The 16160-nt window shown below is 39.0% G+C and overlaps 1 protein-coding gene across 1 annotated transcript in view; it reads right to left on the bottom strand.

The window, feature by feature from the left end:
• Positions 1-16160, bottom strand: part of LOC111859446 (receptor-type tyrosine-protein phosphatase beta-like) — a 51869-nt gene that overhangs the window by 10690 nt on the left and 25019 nt on the right. Inside the window, exons 11-27 of the mRNA XM_072698202.1 lie at positions 15431-15691; positions 14532-14792; positions 13636-13896; positions 12737-12997; positions 11847-12107; positions 10946-11206; positions 10045-10305; positions 9149-9409; positions 8257-8517; positions 7361-7621; positions 6474-6734; positions 5580-5840; positions 4689-4949; positions 3784-4044; positions 2217-2477; positions 1546-1806; positions 506-766 (exon numbers count right to left, since the gene is read on the bottom strand). Of these exons, the coding sequence (XP_072554303.1) occupies positions 506-766; positions 1546-1806; positions 2217-2477; positions 3784-4044; positions 4689-4949; positions 5580-5840; positions 6474-6734; positions 7361-7621; positions 8257-8517; positions 9149-9409; positions 10045-10305; positions 10946-11206; positions 11847-12107; positions 12737-12997; positions 13636-13896; positions 14532-14792; positions 15431-15691 (4437 nt within the window). The remainder of the gene's footprint in view (positions 1-505; positions 767-1545; positions 1807-2216; positions 2478-3783; positions 4045-4688; positions 4950-5579; positions 5841-6473; positions 6735-7360; positions 7622-8256; positions 8518-9148; positions 9410-10044; positions 10306-10945; positions 11207-11846; positions 12108-12736; positions 12998-13635; positions 13897-14531; positions 14793-15430; positions 15692-16160) is intronic.

Below are 16160 nucleotides of genomic sequence, written 5' to 3'. Positions count from 1 at the left end.
TGGGGCATAAATACACCACATAAAGTAAAATAAGACTGTTGACCATGAGTACCAAATCTAAACTGCAACAAAAAGCAGCATTTCATTTCAATTAATAATACTGGAAAAACTGCTTGAAATTAAAAAGTATCACCCCTGATAATCAACACATCTCTAAAATACAATCAACAAGGGAATATTGTAATACTGACACTTTTTAATAGTTTTTAATAATTAACATTAAAATAATCCTTTTTTATTGAAGTTGTCATCTATAATGTATTATACCTTCATAATAAAACATTACAGCATCTTCATTACAACAAACCAACTATTATTTCCGCACAACAGAATCTGGAAGACAGTACATTTCTGAGTAACCGTCCACTCTATTCCAACTCAAGAAAGCTTTAACAAACCAAGTATTATTTCCACACAACAGACGTATAAGACTAACAAAAACTATACCACTACTAGAAGAAATTCCAAAGTAAAAGACAAAGGTTCATTCATAATGAAGACTCACTGGTATATTGTGACAGACTGATAGGAGCTCCTGCAGTTTGATTATCTCCTGCAATCGCAGTGACACTGAATGTATACTGAGTTCCAGCAGTCAGATTACTAATGGTTATGGATGTGTTAAGTGAAGTAGTATTCTGCTGAGTACTGCTGTCATTCCATAGTACACGGTAAAAGGCAGCATTTCCCACAGGAGGAGCCCAGGTCAACGAGACAGATGTTGTTGATATTACAGTGACAGTGAGGTTCCTGATGACATCAGGTCCTGTGAAAGTAACAGAGGTGGTCACAGAAGAAAGGAATATTTGAATTCAAAAATTTGAACCATTACTACTTAATGGCAGCTTCTACGCCCTGTGGTCTTGGGTATACTTAACATGCAGAAAAATGCAGTAAGACATTGTTTTGCTGGAATTGTATTTTGAAAACATTTAACTGCCCACATCATCAGAGTTTCAATATGCTGCCAAAATCTTTGAAACTATCTACAAGTTTATTTATGGTGTTAAATTGTGAAACTGTGAAAAACATCTTCTGGAAGACGGTATATCTCTGAGTTACCCTCCATTGAAAGTTACCCACAAATGACAAATATTGGCACACAACATACAGGTATGACTTACTAAAACTGTTGAACAACTAGAAAAAATTCCAAACTAGAAGACATTTTTGCATTTTCAACAGACTACTCTATCATACACATAACAGGAAGGATAAAGCAATTAGACAATTTCTTGCTGGATATAGATTTTGAAAACCTTCAATGACCAACAACTTTAGAAAAATCTGTACTTTCTATTAATGCTGCAAAAACATACATTAAGGTAAGTGAGATGGTAATACATTAAGGTAAGTTTGTCAGAAACATCGTCTGAAATACAGTCTATCTGCAAGTTACTCTCCACTGTACTCCAAACACAAGAAAGCTTTAACAAACCGACTGTTGTGGCCACAAAACATATGTATAAGCTTTACAAAAACTATACTACAACTAGAAAAAAATCCAAAGTAATAGACAAAGATTTGCTTTTATTGATCACTCACTGGTACATTGTGGCAGACTGATAGGAGCTCCTGCAGTTTGATTATCTCCTGCAATCGCAGTGACACTGAATGTATACTGAGCTCCAGCGGTCAGATTACTAATGGTTATGGATGTGTTAAGTGAAGTAGTATTCTGCTGAGTACTGCTGTCATTCCATAGTACACGGTAAAAGGCAGCATTTCCCACAGGAGGAGCCCAGGACAACGAGACAGACGTTGTTGATACTGCAGTGACAGTCAGGTTCCTGATGACATCAGGTCCTGTGCGTGCAAGAGAGGGGGTCAGGGAAGAAAACAATATTTTAATATAACTATTCATTTTGTGAATTTTCCCAACTAATACCACACAATGGCATCTTCTACAGATTGTAGTACAGTATTTGGTAAACCTAACGGGTAGAATAATGCAGTCAGACATTTTCTTGCTGGAATTGGATTTTGAGAAGAATTTACCATCAGCTTCCTCAAAATCTGTTCTTTCTATTAATTCCATAAAAAAAAACATTGTTGAAGGTATCTACAACTTACTGTCAGTATATCTGTTAGTTACTTCCCACTGTAGTCCAACACTGAAAAGCTTTAACAAACTGATTATCATTGCCTCACAGTATGTGGATATGCCTTACTAAAGTTAAACTACAGCCAAAATTTAATGTGCAATGAAGACTCACTGGTATATTGCAACACACTCTCAGGAGCTCCTTCAGTTTGATTATCTCCTGCAATTGCAGTTACATTGAATGTATACTGAGTTCCAGCGGTCAGATTACTAATGGTTATGGATGTGTTAAGTGAAGTAGTATTCTGCAGAGTACTGCTGTCATTCCATAGTACTCTGTAAAAGGCAGCATTTCCCACAGGAGGAGCCCAGGTCAACGAGACAGATGTTGTTGATATTACACTGACATTGAGGTTCTTGATGACATCAGGTCCTGTGAGTGCAAGAGAGGGGGTCAGGGAAGAAAACAATTATTTAATATGCAGATTAATTACGGGAATTTGCCAAACCAATATCACACAATTGAATTTTCAACAAACTGTACTCTATCATACACATAACAGGACGGATAAAGCAATCAGACAATTTTTTGCTGGATACAAATTTTGAAAACCTTCAATCACCAACGTCTTTAGAAAAAATTGTACTTTCTATTAATGCTGCAAAAACATACATTATGGTAAGTACAAGTTTTCTTTAATAATCTTTAAATTCTTAACATGTCAGAAACATCGTCTGAAATACAGTCTATCTGCAAGGTACTCTCCACTGTACTCCAACACAAGAAAGATTTAACAAACCGGCTGTTGTGACCACACAACAGATGTATAAGCCTTACAAAAACTATACTACTACTAGAAAAAAATCCAAAGTAATAGACAAAAATTTGCTTTTATTGATCACTCACTTGTATATATCGACACACTCTTAGGAGCTCGTGCAGCTTGATTATCTCCTGCAATCGCAGTGACACTGAATGTATACTGAGTTCCAGCGGTCAGATTACTAATGGTTATGGATGTGTTAAGTGAAGTAGTATTCTGCAGAGTACTGCTGTCATTCCATAGTACTCTGTAAAAGGCAGCATTTCCCACAGGAGCAGCCCAGGTCAACGAGACAGATGTTGTTGATATTAAAGGGACAGTGAGGTTCCTGATGACATCAGGTCCTGTGTGTGCAAGAGAGGGGGTCAGGGAAGAAAACATAATTTCAATGAAATGATTCCTTTTGTGAATGTTCTGAAAAAATACCACACAATAGTATCCTCTACAGATTGTAGTATTTGGTAAACTTAACAGGCAGAATAACACAGTCAGACACTAAAACTATATTTAAATACAAAGATCAATTTTGTGATTTCACAATCATAAGATGGCACTGTAGACTATGCCTGATAGGCAGAATTACAAAATCAGATATTCTATTTCTGGAATTGGATTTTGAAAATATTTAAGCACCATTGTCCTTAGAAAAACATATACTTTCTATTAATATCACGAAAAACATCTTTTAAATTACCTAAAAGTGGCTTTATGATCTAGAATTGATGTGATGTCAGAAACATCTTCTGTAACACATTATATCTGTGAGTTACTATCCACTATACTGCATCACAAAAAAGCCTTAACAGAACAACTGTTAATACCACACAGGAAATAGATATTTCTTACTAAAAGTATACTACAGATAGGAAAACATCTAAAGGAAATGACAGACATTTGTTTAGATTGAACACTCACTGGTATATTGTGACAGACTGATAGGAGCTCCTGCAGTTTGATTATCTCCTACAATCGCAGTGACACTGAATGTATACTGAGTTCCAGCGGTCAGATTACTAATGGTTATGGATGTGTTAAGTGAAGTAGTATTCTGCTGAGTACTGCTGTCATTCCATAGTACACGGTAAAAGGCAGCATTTCCCACAGGAGGAGCCCAGGATAGCGAGACAAATGTTGTTGATACTGCAGTGACAGTCAGGTTCCTGATGACATCAGGTCCTGTGCGTGAAAGAGAGGGGGTCAGGGAAGAAAACAATTTTTCAGTTAAAGATTCATTTTGTGATTTTTTTCAAACCCTCATTACCTAAAGGCATTTTCCATAGACTGTACCCTTGGTCAGGGGTGTCAGAGGGGTATGGATACCCTGGCAGTTTCAGGGGGCCAAGAACTTAACAGGGGCCCTTGAATAAATAAAAGCATATTTAATATTGGGCTGGAATTCCTGCTTGCTTGGGCTATGGGGCAAACCGGAGAACCCAAAAGAATCTTCATGATAGCACAGGGAGAACATGCAAACGCCACATACACAGAGAGCCAGGGGTGGCTGTAAATCAAAGGCCTGTCTGCAGGCATATGAGGACACTGTGTCATCACGCCGCCCTACTGTCTATTGGTGCTGCAAAAGCAGTCTTTGAAGGTACTTACAAGTATTTTTTACTATCAAAAATTCTTATCATGTCAAAAACATCAACTGGAACAAAGTATATCTGTGAGTAACTTTCCATTGTTCTCCAAACGTAAGAAACCATTAAGAAACTGACTATTACTGTGAGATAACAAATGAATATGCCTTACTAAAAATATACTACAACTAGGAGAAGTTCCAAACTTTAGTAGAAAACTAAGGAGTAATGAAGACTCACTGAGATATTGTGAGAGACTGATAGGAGCTCCTGCAGTTTGATTATCTCCTGCAATCGCAGTGACACTGAATGTATACTGAGCTCCAGCGGTCAGATTACTAATGGTTATGGATGTGTTAAGTGAAGTAGTATTCTGCTGAGTACTGCTGTCATTCCATAGTACACTGTAAAAGGCAGCATTTCCCACAGGAGGAGCCCAGGATAGCGAGACAGATGTTGTTGATATTACAGTGACAGTGAGGTTCCTGATGACATCAGGTCCTGTGCGTGCAAGAGAGGGGGTCAGGGAAGAAAACAATTTTTCAGTTGAAGATTCATTTTGTGATTTTTTTCAAACCCGCATTACCAAAGGGCATTTTCCATAGACTGTACCCTTGGTCAGGGGTGTCAGAGGGGTATGGATACCCTGGCAGATTCAGGGGGCCAAGAACTTAACAGGGGCCCTTGAATAAATAAAAGTATATGTAATATTGGGTGGGGGGCACAAAGTGATATTCTCTCAGTGGGGCCAGAATTTCTAGCTACATCCCTGCTCTTGGGTAGATATACTGGCACAATTATGAAAAAAGACAGTTTCTTCTTGGAAATGGATTTTGAAAAAATATAGCCAACAGTTTCCTTAGATAAATCTGTACTTTCAAGTAATACTGAAAAAAATCTTTGAAGGTATCTACAAGTGTCATTACGGCATTTAATTGTTAAAATGACAGAAAGACCTTCAAAAAGGCAGTGTATCTCTGAGTTACTCTCCTTTCTACTACAACTCAGGAAAGTGTCAAAAAACAAACTATTATTACCACACAATGGATGTATAAGACTAACAAAAACTATACCACTACTAGAAGAAATTCCAAAGTAAAAGACAAAGGTTCATTCATAATGAAGACTCACTGGTATATTGTGACAGACTGATAGGAGCTCCTGCAGTTTGATTATCTCCTGCAATCGCAGTGACATTGAAAGTATACTTAGTTCCAGCGGTCAGATTACTAATGGTTATGGATGTGTTAAGTGAAGTAGTATTCTGCTGAGTACTGCTGTCATTCCATAGTACATGGTAAAAGGCAGCATTTCCCACAGGAGGAGCCCAGGACAACGAGACAGACATTGTTGATACTGCAGTGACAGTGAGGTTCCTGATGACATCAGGTCCTGTGCGTGCAAGAGAGGGGGTCAGGGAAGAAAACAATTTTTCAGTTAAAGATTCATTTTGTGATTTTTTTCAAACCCGCATTAACAAAGGGCATTTTCCATAGACTGTACCCTTGGTCAGGGGTGTCAGAGGGGTATGGATACCCGGGCAGTTTCAGGGGGCCAAGAACTTACCAGGGGCCCTTGAATAAATAAAAGTATATGTAATATTGGGTGGGGGGCACAAAGTGATATTCTCTCAGTGGGGCCAGAATTTTTAGCTACATCCCTGCTCATAGGTAGATATACTGGCACAGTTATGCAGTTAGCCACCTTTTTGCTGGAAATGGATTTTGAAAACATCTAGTCACCAGATTCCATAGAAGAATCTGTACTTTCCATAACACTGAAAATAAAAAAAATCTTACGAGTTGTCTACAAGTGTCTTTATGGTGTTAAATTGTTCAAATGACGGAAATTTAATCTGGAAGACAGTATATCTCAGTAACCGTCCACTCTATTACAACTCAAGAAAGCTTTAACAAACCAAGTATTATTTCCACACAACAGACGTATAAGACTAACAAAAACTATACCACTACTAGAAGAAATTCCAAAGTAAAAGACAAAGGTTCATTCATAATGAAGACTCACTGGTATATTGTGACAGACTGATAGCAGCTCCTGCAGTTTGATTATCTCCTGCAATCGCAGTGACACTGAATGTATACTTAGTTCCAGCGGTCAGATTACTAATAGTTATGGATGTGTTAAGTGAAGTAGTATTTTGCTGAGTACTGCTGTCATTCCATAGTACACGGTAAAAGGCAGCATTTCCCACAGGAGGAGCCCAGGTCAATGAGACAGATGTTGTTGATATTACAGTGACAGTGAGGTTCCTGATGACATCAGGTCCTGTGCGTGCAGGAGAGGGGGTCAGGGAAGAAAACAATTGTTCAAAGATACATTGTATGGATTTTTCTAAATCGTTATAATGTAAGGGTATTTCCATAGACTTTAGCCTTGGGCAGGGGTATCGGAGGGGTATGGATACCCTGGCAGTTTCAGGGGGCCAAGCACTACACAGCACCACTTGAATAAGTAAAATTACATGTAATATTGGGTGAGGGGGCCCAAGCACATATTCTGTCATTGGGGCCAGAAATTCTAGCTACATCCCTGCTCTTGGGTAGATATACTGGCACAATTATGAAAAAAGACAGTTTCTTCTTGGAAATGGATTTTGAAAAAATCTAGCCAACAGTTTCCTTAGATAAATCTGTACTTTCTAGTAATACTGAAAAAAATCTTTGAAGGTATCTACAAATGTCATTACGGCATTTAATTGTTAAAATGACAGAAAGACCTTCAAAAAGGCAGTGTATCTCTGAGTTACTCTCCTTTCTACTACAACTCAGGAAAGTGTCAAAAAACAAACTATTATTACCACACAATGGATGTATAAGACTAACAAAAACTATACTACTACTAGAAGAAATTCCAAAGTAAAAGGCAAAGTTTCATTCATAATGAAGACTCACTGGTATATTGTGACAGACTGATAGGAGCTCCTGCAGTTTGATTATCTCCTGCAATCGCAGTGACACTGAATGTATACTTAGTTCCAGCGGTCAGATTACTAATGGTTATGGATGTGTTAAGTGAAGTAGTATTCTGCTGAGTACTGCTGTCATTCCATAGTACACGGTAAAAGGCAGCATTTCCCACAGGAGGAGCCCAGGTCAATGAGACAGATGTTGTTGATATTACAGTGACAGTGAGGTTCCTGATGACATCAGGTCCTGTGCGTGCAAGAGAGGGGGTCAGGGAAGAAAACAATTTTTCAGTTAAAGATTCATTTTGTGATTTTTTTCAAACCCGCATTAACAAAGGGCATTTTCCATAGACTGTACCCTTGGTCAGGGGTGTCAGAGGGGTATGGATACCCGGGCAGTTTCAGGGGGCCAAGAACTTACCAGGGGCCCTTGAATAAATAAAAGTATATGTAATATTGGGTGGGGGGCACAAAGTGATATTCTCTCAGTGGGGCCAGAATTTTTAGCTACATCCCTGCTCATAGGTAGATATACTGGCACAGTTATGCAGTTAGCCACCTTTTTGCTGGAAATGGATTTTGAAAACATCTAGCCACCAGATTCCATAGAAGAATCTGTACTTTCCATAACACTGAAAATAAAAAAAATCTTACGAGTTGTCTACAAGTGTCTTTATGGTGTTAAATTGTTCAAATGACGGAAATTTAATCTGGAAGACAGTATATCTCTGAGTAACCGTCCACGCTATTACAACTCAAGAAAGCTTTAACAAACCAAGTATTATTTCCACACAACAGACGTATAAGACTAACAAAAACTATACCACTACTAGAAGAAATTCCAAAGTAAAAGACAAAGGTTCATTCATAATGAAGACTCACTGGTATATTGTGACAAACTAATAGGAGCTCCTGCAATTTGATTATCTCCTGCAATCGCAGTGACACTGAATGTATACTGAGTTCCAGCGGTCAGATTACTAATGGTTATGGATGTGTTAAGAGAAGTAGTATTCTGCTGAGTACTGCTGTCATTCCATAGTACACGGTAAAAGGCAGCATTTCCCACAGGAGGAGCCCAGGACAACGAGACAGACGTTGTTGATACTGCAGTGACAGTCAGGTTCCTGATGACATCAGGTCCTGTGCGTGCAAGAGAGGGGGTCAGGGAAGAAAACAATTTTTCAGTTAAAGATTCATTTTGTGATTTTTTTCAAACCCTCATTACCTAAAGGCATTTTCCATAGACTGTACCCTTGGTCAGGGGTGTCAGAGGGGTATGGATACCGTGGCAGTTTCAGGGGGCCAAGCACTACACAGCACCACCTGAATAAGTAAAATTACATGTAATATTGGGTGAGGGGGCCCAAGCACATATTCTGTCATTGGGACCAGAATTTCTAGCTACATCCCTGCTCTTGGGTAGATATACTGGCACAATTATGAAAAAAGACAGTTTCTTCTTGGAAATGGATTTTGAAAAAATATAGCCAACAGTTTCCTTAAATAAATCTGTACTTTCTAGTAATACTGAAAAAAATCTTTGAAGGTATCTACAAGTGTCATTACGGCATTTAATTGTTAAAATGACAGAAAGACCTTCAAAAAGGCAGTGTATCTCTGAGTTACTCTCCTTTCTACTACAACTCAGGAAAGTGTCAAAAAACAAACTATTAGTACCACGCAAAGGATGTATAAGACTAACAAAAACTATACTACTACTAGAAGAAATTCCAAAGTAAAAGACAAAGGTTCATTCATAATGAAGACTCACTGGTATATTGTGACAGACTGATAGCAGCTCCTGCAGTTTGATTATCTCCTGCAATCGCAGTGACACTGAATGTATACTTAGTTCCAGCGGTCAGATTACTAATGGTTATGGATGTGTTAAGTGAAGTAGTATTCTGCTGAGTACTGCTGTCATTCCATAGTACACGGTAAAAGGCAGCATTTCCCACAGGAGGAGCCCAGGATAGTGAGACAGATGTTGTTGATATTACAGTGACAGTCAGGTTCCTGATGACATCAGGTCCTGTGCGTGCAGGAGAGGGGGTCAGGGAAGAAAACAATTTTTCAGTCAAAGATACATTGTATGGATTTTTCTAAATCGTTATAATGTAAGGGTATTTCCATAGACTTTAGCCTTGGGCAGGGGTATCGGAGGGGTATGGATACCCTGGCAGTTTCAGGGGGCCAAGCACTACACAGCACCACCTGAATACTGTAAGTAAAATTACATATAATATTGGGTGAGGGGGCCCAAGCACATATTCTGTCATTGGGACCAGAATTTCTAGCTACATCCCTGCTCTTGGGTAGATATACTGGCACAATTATGAAAAAAGACAGTTTCTTCTTGGAAATGGATTTTGAAAAAATATAGCCAACAGTTTCCTTAGATAAATCTGTACTTTCTAGTAATACTGAAAAAAATCTTTGAAGGTATCTACAAGTGTCATTACGGCATTTAATTGTTAAAATGACAGAAAGACCTTCAAAAAGGCAGTGTATCTCTGAGTTACTCTCCTTTCTACTACAACTCAGGAAAGTGTCAAAAAACAAACTATTAGTACCACGCAAAGGATGTATAAGACTAACAAAAACTATACTACTACTAGAAGAAATTCCAAAGTAAAAGACAAAGGTTCATTCATAATGAAGACTCACTGGTATATTGTGACAGACTGATAGGAGCTCCTGCAATTTGATTATCTCCTGCAATCGCAGTGACACTGAATGTATACTGAGTTCCAGCGGTCAGATTACTAATGGTTATGGATGTGTTAAGTGAAGTAGTATTCTGCTGAGTACTGCTGTCATTCCATAGTACACGGTAAAAGGCAGCATTTCCCACAGGAGGAGCCCAGGACAACGAGACAGACGTTGTTGATATTACAATGACAGTCAGGTTCCTGATGACATCAGGTCCTGTGCGTGCAAGAGAGGGGGTCAGGGAAGAAAACAATTTTTCAGTTAACGATTCATTTTGTGATTTTTTTCAAACCATCATTACCTAAAGGCATTTTCCATAGACTGTACCCTTGGTCAGGGGTGTCAGAGGGGTATGGATACCCGGGCAGTTTCAGGGGGCCAAGAACTTAACAGGGGCCCTTGAATAAATAAAAGTATATGTAATATTGGGTGGGGGGCACAAAGTGATATTCTCTCAGTGGGGCCAGAATTTTTAGCTACATCCCTGCTCATAGGTAGATATACTGGCACAGTTACAGTAAGCAGTTAGCCACCTTTTTGCTGGAAATGGATTTTGAAAACATCTAGTCACCAGATTCCATAGAAGAATCTGTACTTTCCATAACACTGAAAATAAAAAAAATCTTACGAGTTGTCTACAAGTGTCTTTATGGTGTTAAATTGTTCAAATGACGGAAATTTAATCTGGAAGACAGTATATCTCTGAGTAACCGTCCACCCTATTCCAACTCAAGAAAGCTTTAACAAACCAAGTATTATTTCCACACAACAGACGTATAAGACTAACAAAAACTATACCACTACTAGAAGAAATTCCAAAGTAAAAGACAAAGGTTCATTCATAATGAAGACTCACTGGTATATTGTGACAAACTAATAGGAGCTCCTGCAATTTGATTATCTCCTGCAATCGCAGTGACACTGAATGTATACTGAGTTCCAGCGGTCAGATTACTAATGGTTATGGATGTGTTAAGAGAAGTAGTATTCTGCTGAGTACTGCTGTCATTCCATAGTACATGGTAAAAGGCAGCATTTCCCACAGGAGGAGCCCAGGACAACGAGACAGACGTTGTTGATACTGCAGTGACAGTCAGGTTCCTGATGACATCAGGTCCTGTGCGTGCAAGAGAGGGGGTCAGGGAAGAAAACAATTTTTCAGTTAAAGATTCATTTTGTGATTTTTTTCAAACCCGCATTACCAAAGGGCATTTTCCATAGACTGTACCCTTGGTCAGGGGTGTCAGAGGGGTATGGATACCCTGGCAGTTTCAGGGGGCCAAGAACTTAACAGGGGCCCTTGAATAAATAAAAGTATATGTAATATTGGGTGGGGGGCACAAAGTGATATTCTCTCAGTGGGGCCAGAATTTTTAGCTACATCCCTGCTCATAGGTAGATATACTGGCACAGTTACAGTAAGCAGTTAGCCACCTTTTTGCTGGAAATGGATTTTGAAAACATCTAGCCACCAGATTCCATAGAAGAATCTGTACTTTCCATAACACTGAAAATAAAAAAAATCTTACGAGTTGTCTACAAGTGTCTTTATGGTGTTAAATTGTTCAAATGACGGAAATTTAATCTGGAAGACAGTATATCTCTGAGTAACCGTCCACTCTATTACAACTCAAGAAAGCTTTAACAAACCAAGTATTATTTCCACACAACAGACGTATAAGACTAACAAAAACTATACCACTACTAGAAGAAATTCCAAAGTAAAAGACAAAGGTTCATTCATAATGAAGACTCACTGGTATATTGTGACAGACTGATAGGAGCTCCTGCAGTTTGATTATCTCCTGCAATCGCAGTGACACTGAATGTATACTGAGTTCCAGCGGTCAGATTACTAATGGTTATGGATGTGTAAAGTGAAGTAGTATTCTGCTGAGTGCTGCTGTCATTCCATAGTACACGGTAAAAGGCAGCATTTCCCACAGGAGGAGCCCAGGTCAATGAGACAGATGTTGTTGATATTACAGTGACAGTCAGGTTCCTGATGACATCAGGTCCTGTGCGTGCAAGAGAGGGGGTCAGGGAAGAAAACAATTTTTCAGTTAAAGATTCATTTTGTGATTTTTTTCAAACCCTCATTACCTAAAGGCATTTTCCATAGACTGTACCCTTGGTCAGGGGTGTCAGAGGGGTATGGATACCGTGGCAGTTTCAGGGGGCCAAGCACTACACAGCACCACCTGAATAAGTAAAATTACATGTAATATTGGGTGAGGGGGCCCAAGCACATATTCTGTCATTGGGACCAGAATTTCTAGCTACATCCCTGCTCTTGGGTAGATATACTGGCACAATTATGAAAAAAGACAGTTTCTTCTTGGAAATGGATTTTGAAAAAATATAGCCAACAGTTTCCTTAGATAAATCTGTACTTTCTAGTAATACTGAAAAAAATCTTTGAAGGTATCTACAAGTGTCATTACGGCATTTAATTGTTAAAATGACAGAAAGACCTTCAAAAAGGCAGTATATCTGAGTTACTCTCCTTTCTACTACAACTCAGGAAAGTGTCAAAAAACAAACTATTAGTACCACGCAAAGGATGTATAAGACTAACAAAAACTATACTACTACTAGAAGAAATTCCAAAGTAAAAGACAAAGGTTCATTCATAATGAAGACTCACTGGTATATTGTGACAAACTAATAGGAGCTCCTGCAATTTGATTATCTCCTGCAATCGCAGTGACACTGAATGTATACTGAGTTCCAGCGGTCAGATTACTAATGGTTATGGATGTGTTAAGAGAAGTAGTATTCTGCTGAGTACTGCTGTCATTCCATAGTACACGGTAAAAGGCAGCATTTCCCACAGGAGGAGCCCAGGATAGCGAGACAGATGTTGTTGATATTACAATGACAGTCAGGTTCCTGATGACATCAGGTCCTGTGCGTGCAAGAGAGGGGGTCAGGGAAGAAAACAATTTTTCAGTTAACGATTCATTTTGTGATTTTTTTCAAACCATCATTACCTAAAGGCATTTTCCATAGACTGTACCCTTGGTCAGGGGTGTCAGAGGGGTATGGATACCCGGGCAGTTTCAGGGGGCCAAGAACTTAACAGGGGCCCTTGAATAAATAAAAGTATATGTAATATTGGCTGGGGGGCACAAAGTGATATTCTCTCAGTGGGGCCAGAATTTTTAGCTACATCCCTGCTCATAGGTAGATATACTGGCACAGTTACAGTAAGCAGTTAGCCACCTTTTTGCTGGAAATGGATTTTGAAAACATCTAGTCACCAGATTCCATAGAAGAATCTGTACTTTCCATAACACTGAAAATAAAAAAAATCTTACGAGTTGTCTACAAGTGTCTTTATGGTGTTAAATTGTTCAAATGACGGAAATTTAATCTGGAAGACAGTATATCTCAGTAACCGTCCACTCTATTACAACTCAAGAAAGCTTTAACAAACCAAGTATTATTTCCACACAACAGACGTATAAGACTAACAAAAACTACACCACTACTAGAAGAAATTCCAAAGTAAAAGACAAAGGTTCATTCATAATGAAGACTCACTGGAAAATTGTGACAGACTGATAGGAGCTCCTGCAATTTGATTATCTCCTGCAATCGCAGTGACACTGAATGTATACTGAGTTCCAGCGGTCAGATTACTAATGGTTATGGATGTGTTAAGTGAAGAAGTATTCTGCTGAGTACTGCTGTCATTCCATAGTACACTGTAAAAGGCAGCATTTCCCACAGGAGGAGCCCAGGACAATGAGACAGATGTTGTTGATATTACAGTGACAGTGAGGTTCCTGATGACATCAGGTCCTGTGCGTGCAAGAGAGGGGGTCAGGGAAGAAAACAATTTTTCAGTTAAAGATTCATTTTGTGATTTTTTTCAAACCCGCATTAACAAAGGGCATTTTCCATAGACTGTACCCTTGGTCAGGGGTGTCAGAGGGGTATGGATACCCGGGCAGTTTCAGGGGGCCAAGAACTTACCAGGGGCCCTTGAATAAATAAAAGTATATGTAATATTGGGTGGGGGGCACAAAGTGATATTCTCTCAGTGGGGCCAGAATTTTTAGCTACATCCCTGCTCATAGGTAGATATACTGGCACAGTTATGCAGTTAGCCACCTTTTTGCTGGAAATGGATTTTGAAAACATCTAGCCACCAGATTCCATAGAAGAATCTGTACTTTCCATAACACTGAAAATAAAAAAAATCTTACGAGTTGTCTACAAGTGTCTTTATGGTGTTAAATTGTTCAAATGACGGAAATTTAATCTGGAAGACAGTATATCTCTGAGTAACCGTCCACGCTATTACAACTCAAGAAAGCTTTAACAAACCAAGTATTATTTCCACACAACAGACGTATAAGACTAACAAAAACTATACCACTACTAGAAGAAATTCCAAAGTAAAAGACAAAGGTTCATTCATAATGAAGACTCACTGGTATATTGTGACAGACTGATAGGAGCTCCTGCAGTTTGATTATCTCCTGCAATCGCAGTGACACTGAATGTATACTGAGTTCCAGCGGTCAGATTACTAATGGTTATGGATGTGTTAAGTGAAGTAGTATTCTGCTGAGTACTGCTGTCATTCCATAGTACACGGTAAAAGGCAGCATTTCCCACAGGAGGAGCCCAGGACAACGAGACAGACGTTGTTGATATTACAATGACAGTCAGGTTCCTGATGACATCAGGTCCTGTGCGTGCAAGAGAGGGGGTCAGGGAAGAAAACAATTTTTCAGTTAACGATTCATTTTGTGATTTTTTTCAAACCATCATTACCTAAAGGCATTTTCCATAGACTGTACCCTTGGTCAGGGGTGTCAGAGGGGTATGGATACCCGGGCAGTTTCAGGGGGCCAAGAACTTAACAGGGGCCCTTGAATAAATAAAAGTATATGTAATATTGGCTGGGGGGCACAAAGTGATATTCTCTCAGTGGGGCCAGAATTTTTAGCTACATCCCTGCTCATAGGTAGATATACTGGCACAGTTACAGTAAGCAGTTAGCCACCTTTTTGCTGGAAATGGATTTTGAAAACATCTAGTCACCAGATTCCATAGAAGAATCTGTACTTTCCATAACACTGAAAATAAAAAAAATCTTACGAGTTGTCTACAAGTGTCTTTATGGTGTTAAATTGTTCAAATGACGGAAATTTAATCTGGAAGACAGTATATCTCAGTAACCGTCCACTCTATTACAACTCAAGAAAGCTTTAACAAACCAAGTATTATTTCCACACAACAGACTTATAATACTAACAAAAACTACACCACTACTAGAAGAAATTCCAAAGTAAAAGACAAAGGTTCATTCATAATGAAGACTCACTGGAAAATTGTGACAGACTGATAGGAGCTCCTGCAATTTGATTATCTCCTGCAATCGCAGTGACACTGAATGTATACTGAGTTCCAGCGGTCAGATTACTAATGGTTATGGATGTGTTAAGTGAAGAAGTATTCTGCTGAGTACTGCTGTCATTCCATAGTACACGGTAAAAGGCAGCATTTCCCACAGGAGGAGCCCAGGACAATGAGACAGATGTTGTTGATATTACAGTGACAGTGAGGTTCCTGATGACATCAGGTCCTGTGCGTGCAAGAGAGGGGGTCAGGGAAGAAAACAATTTTTCAATTAAGGATTCATTTTGTGATTTTTTTCAAACCCGCATTACCAAAGGGCATTTTCCATAGACTGTACCCTTGGTCAGGGGTGTCAGAGGGGTATGGATACCCGGGCAGTTTCAGGGGGCCAAGAACTTACCAGGGGCCCTTGAATAAATAAAAGTATATGTAATATTGGGTGGGGGGCACAAAGTGATATTCTCTCAGTGGGGCCAGAATTTTTAGCTACATCCCTGCTCATAGGTAGATATACTGGCACAGTTATGCAGTTAGCCACCTTTTTGCTGGAAATGGATTTTGAAAACATCTAGTCACCAGATTCCATAGAAGAATCTGTACTTTCCATAACACTGAAAATAAAAAAAATCTTACGAGTTGTCTACAAGTGTCTTTATGGTGTTAAATTGTTCAAATGACGGAAATTTAATCTGGAA

The sequence above is a fragment of the Paramormyrops kingsleyae genome, chromosome 13, assembly GCF_048594095.1.
Source record: "Paramormyrops kingsleyae isolate MSU_618 chromosome 13, PKINGS_0.4, whole genome shotgun sequence".
Lineage (NCBI taxonomy): Eukaryota > Metazoa > Chordata > Actinopteri > Osteoglossiformes > Mormyridae > Paramormyrops > Paramormyrops kingsleyae.
Note: the sequence above shows the minus strand (reverse complement) of the source record. Positions and strands in the feature narration are given on the sequence as shown.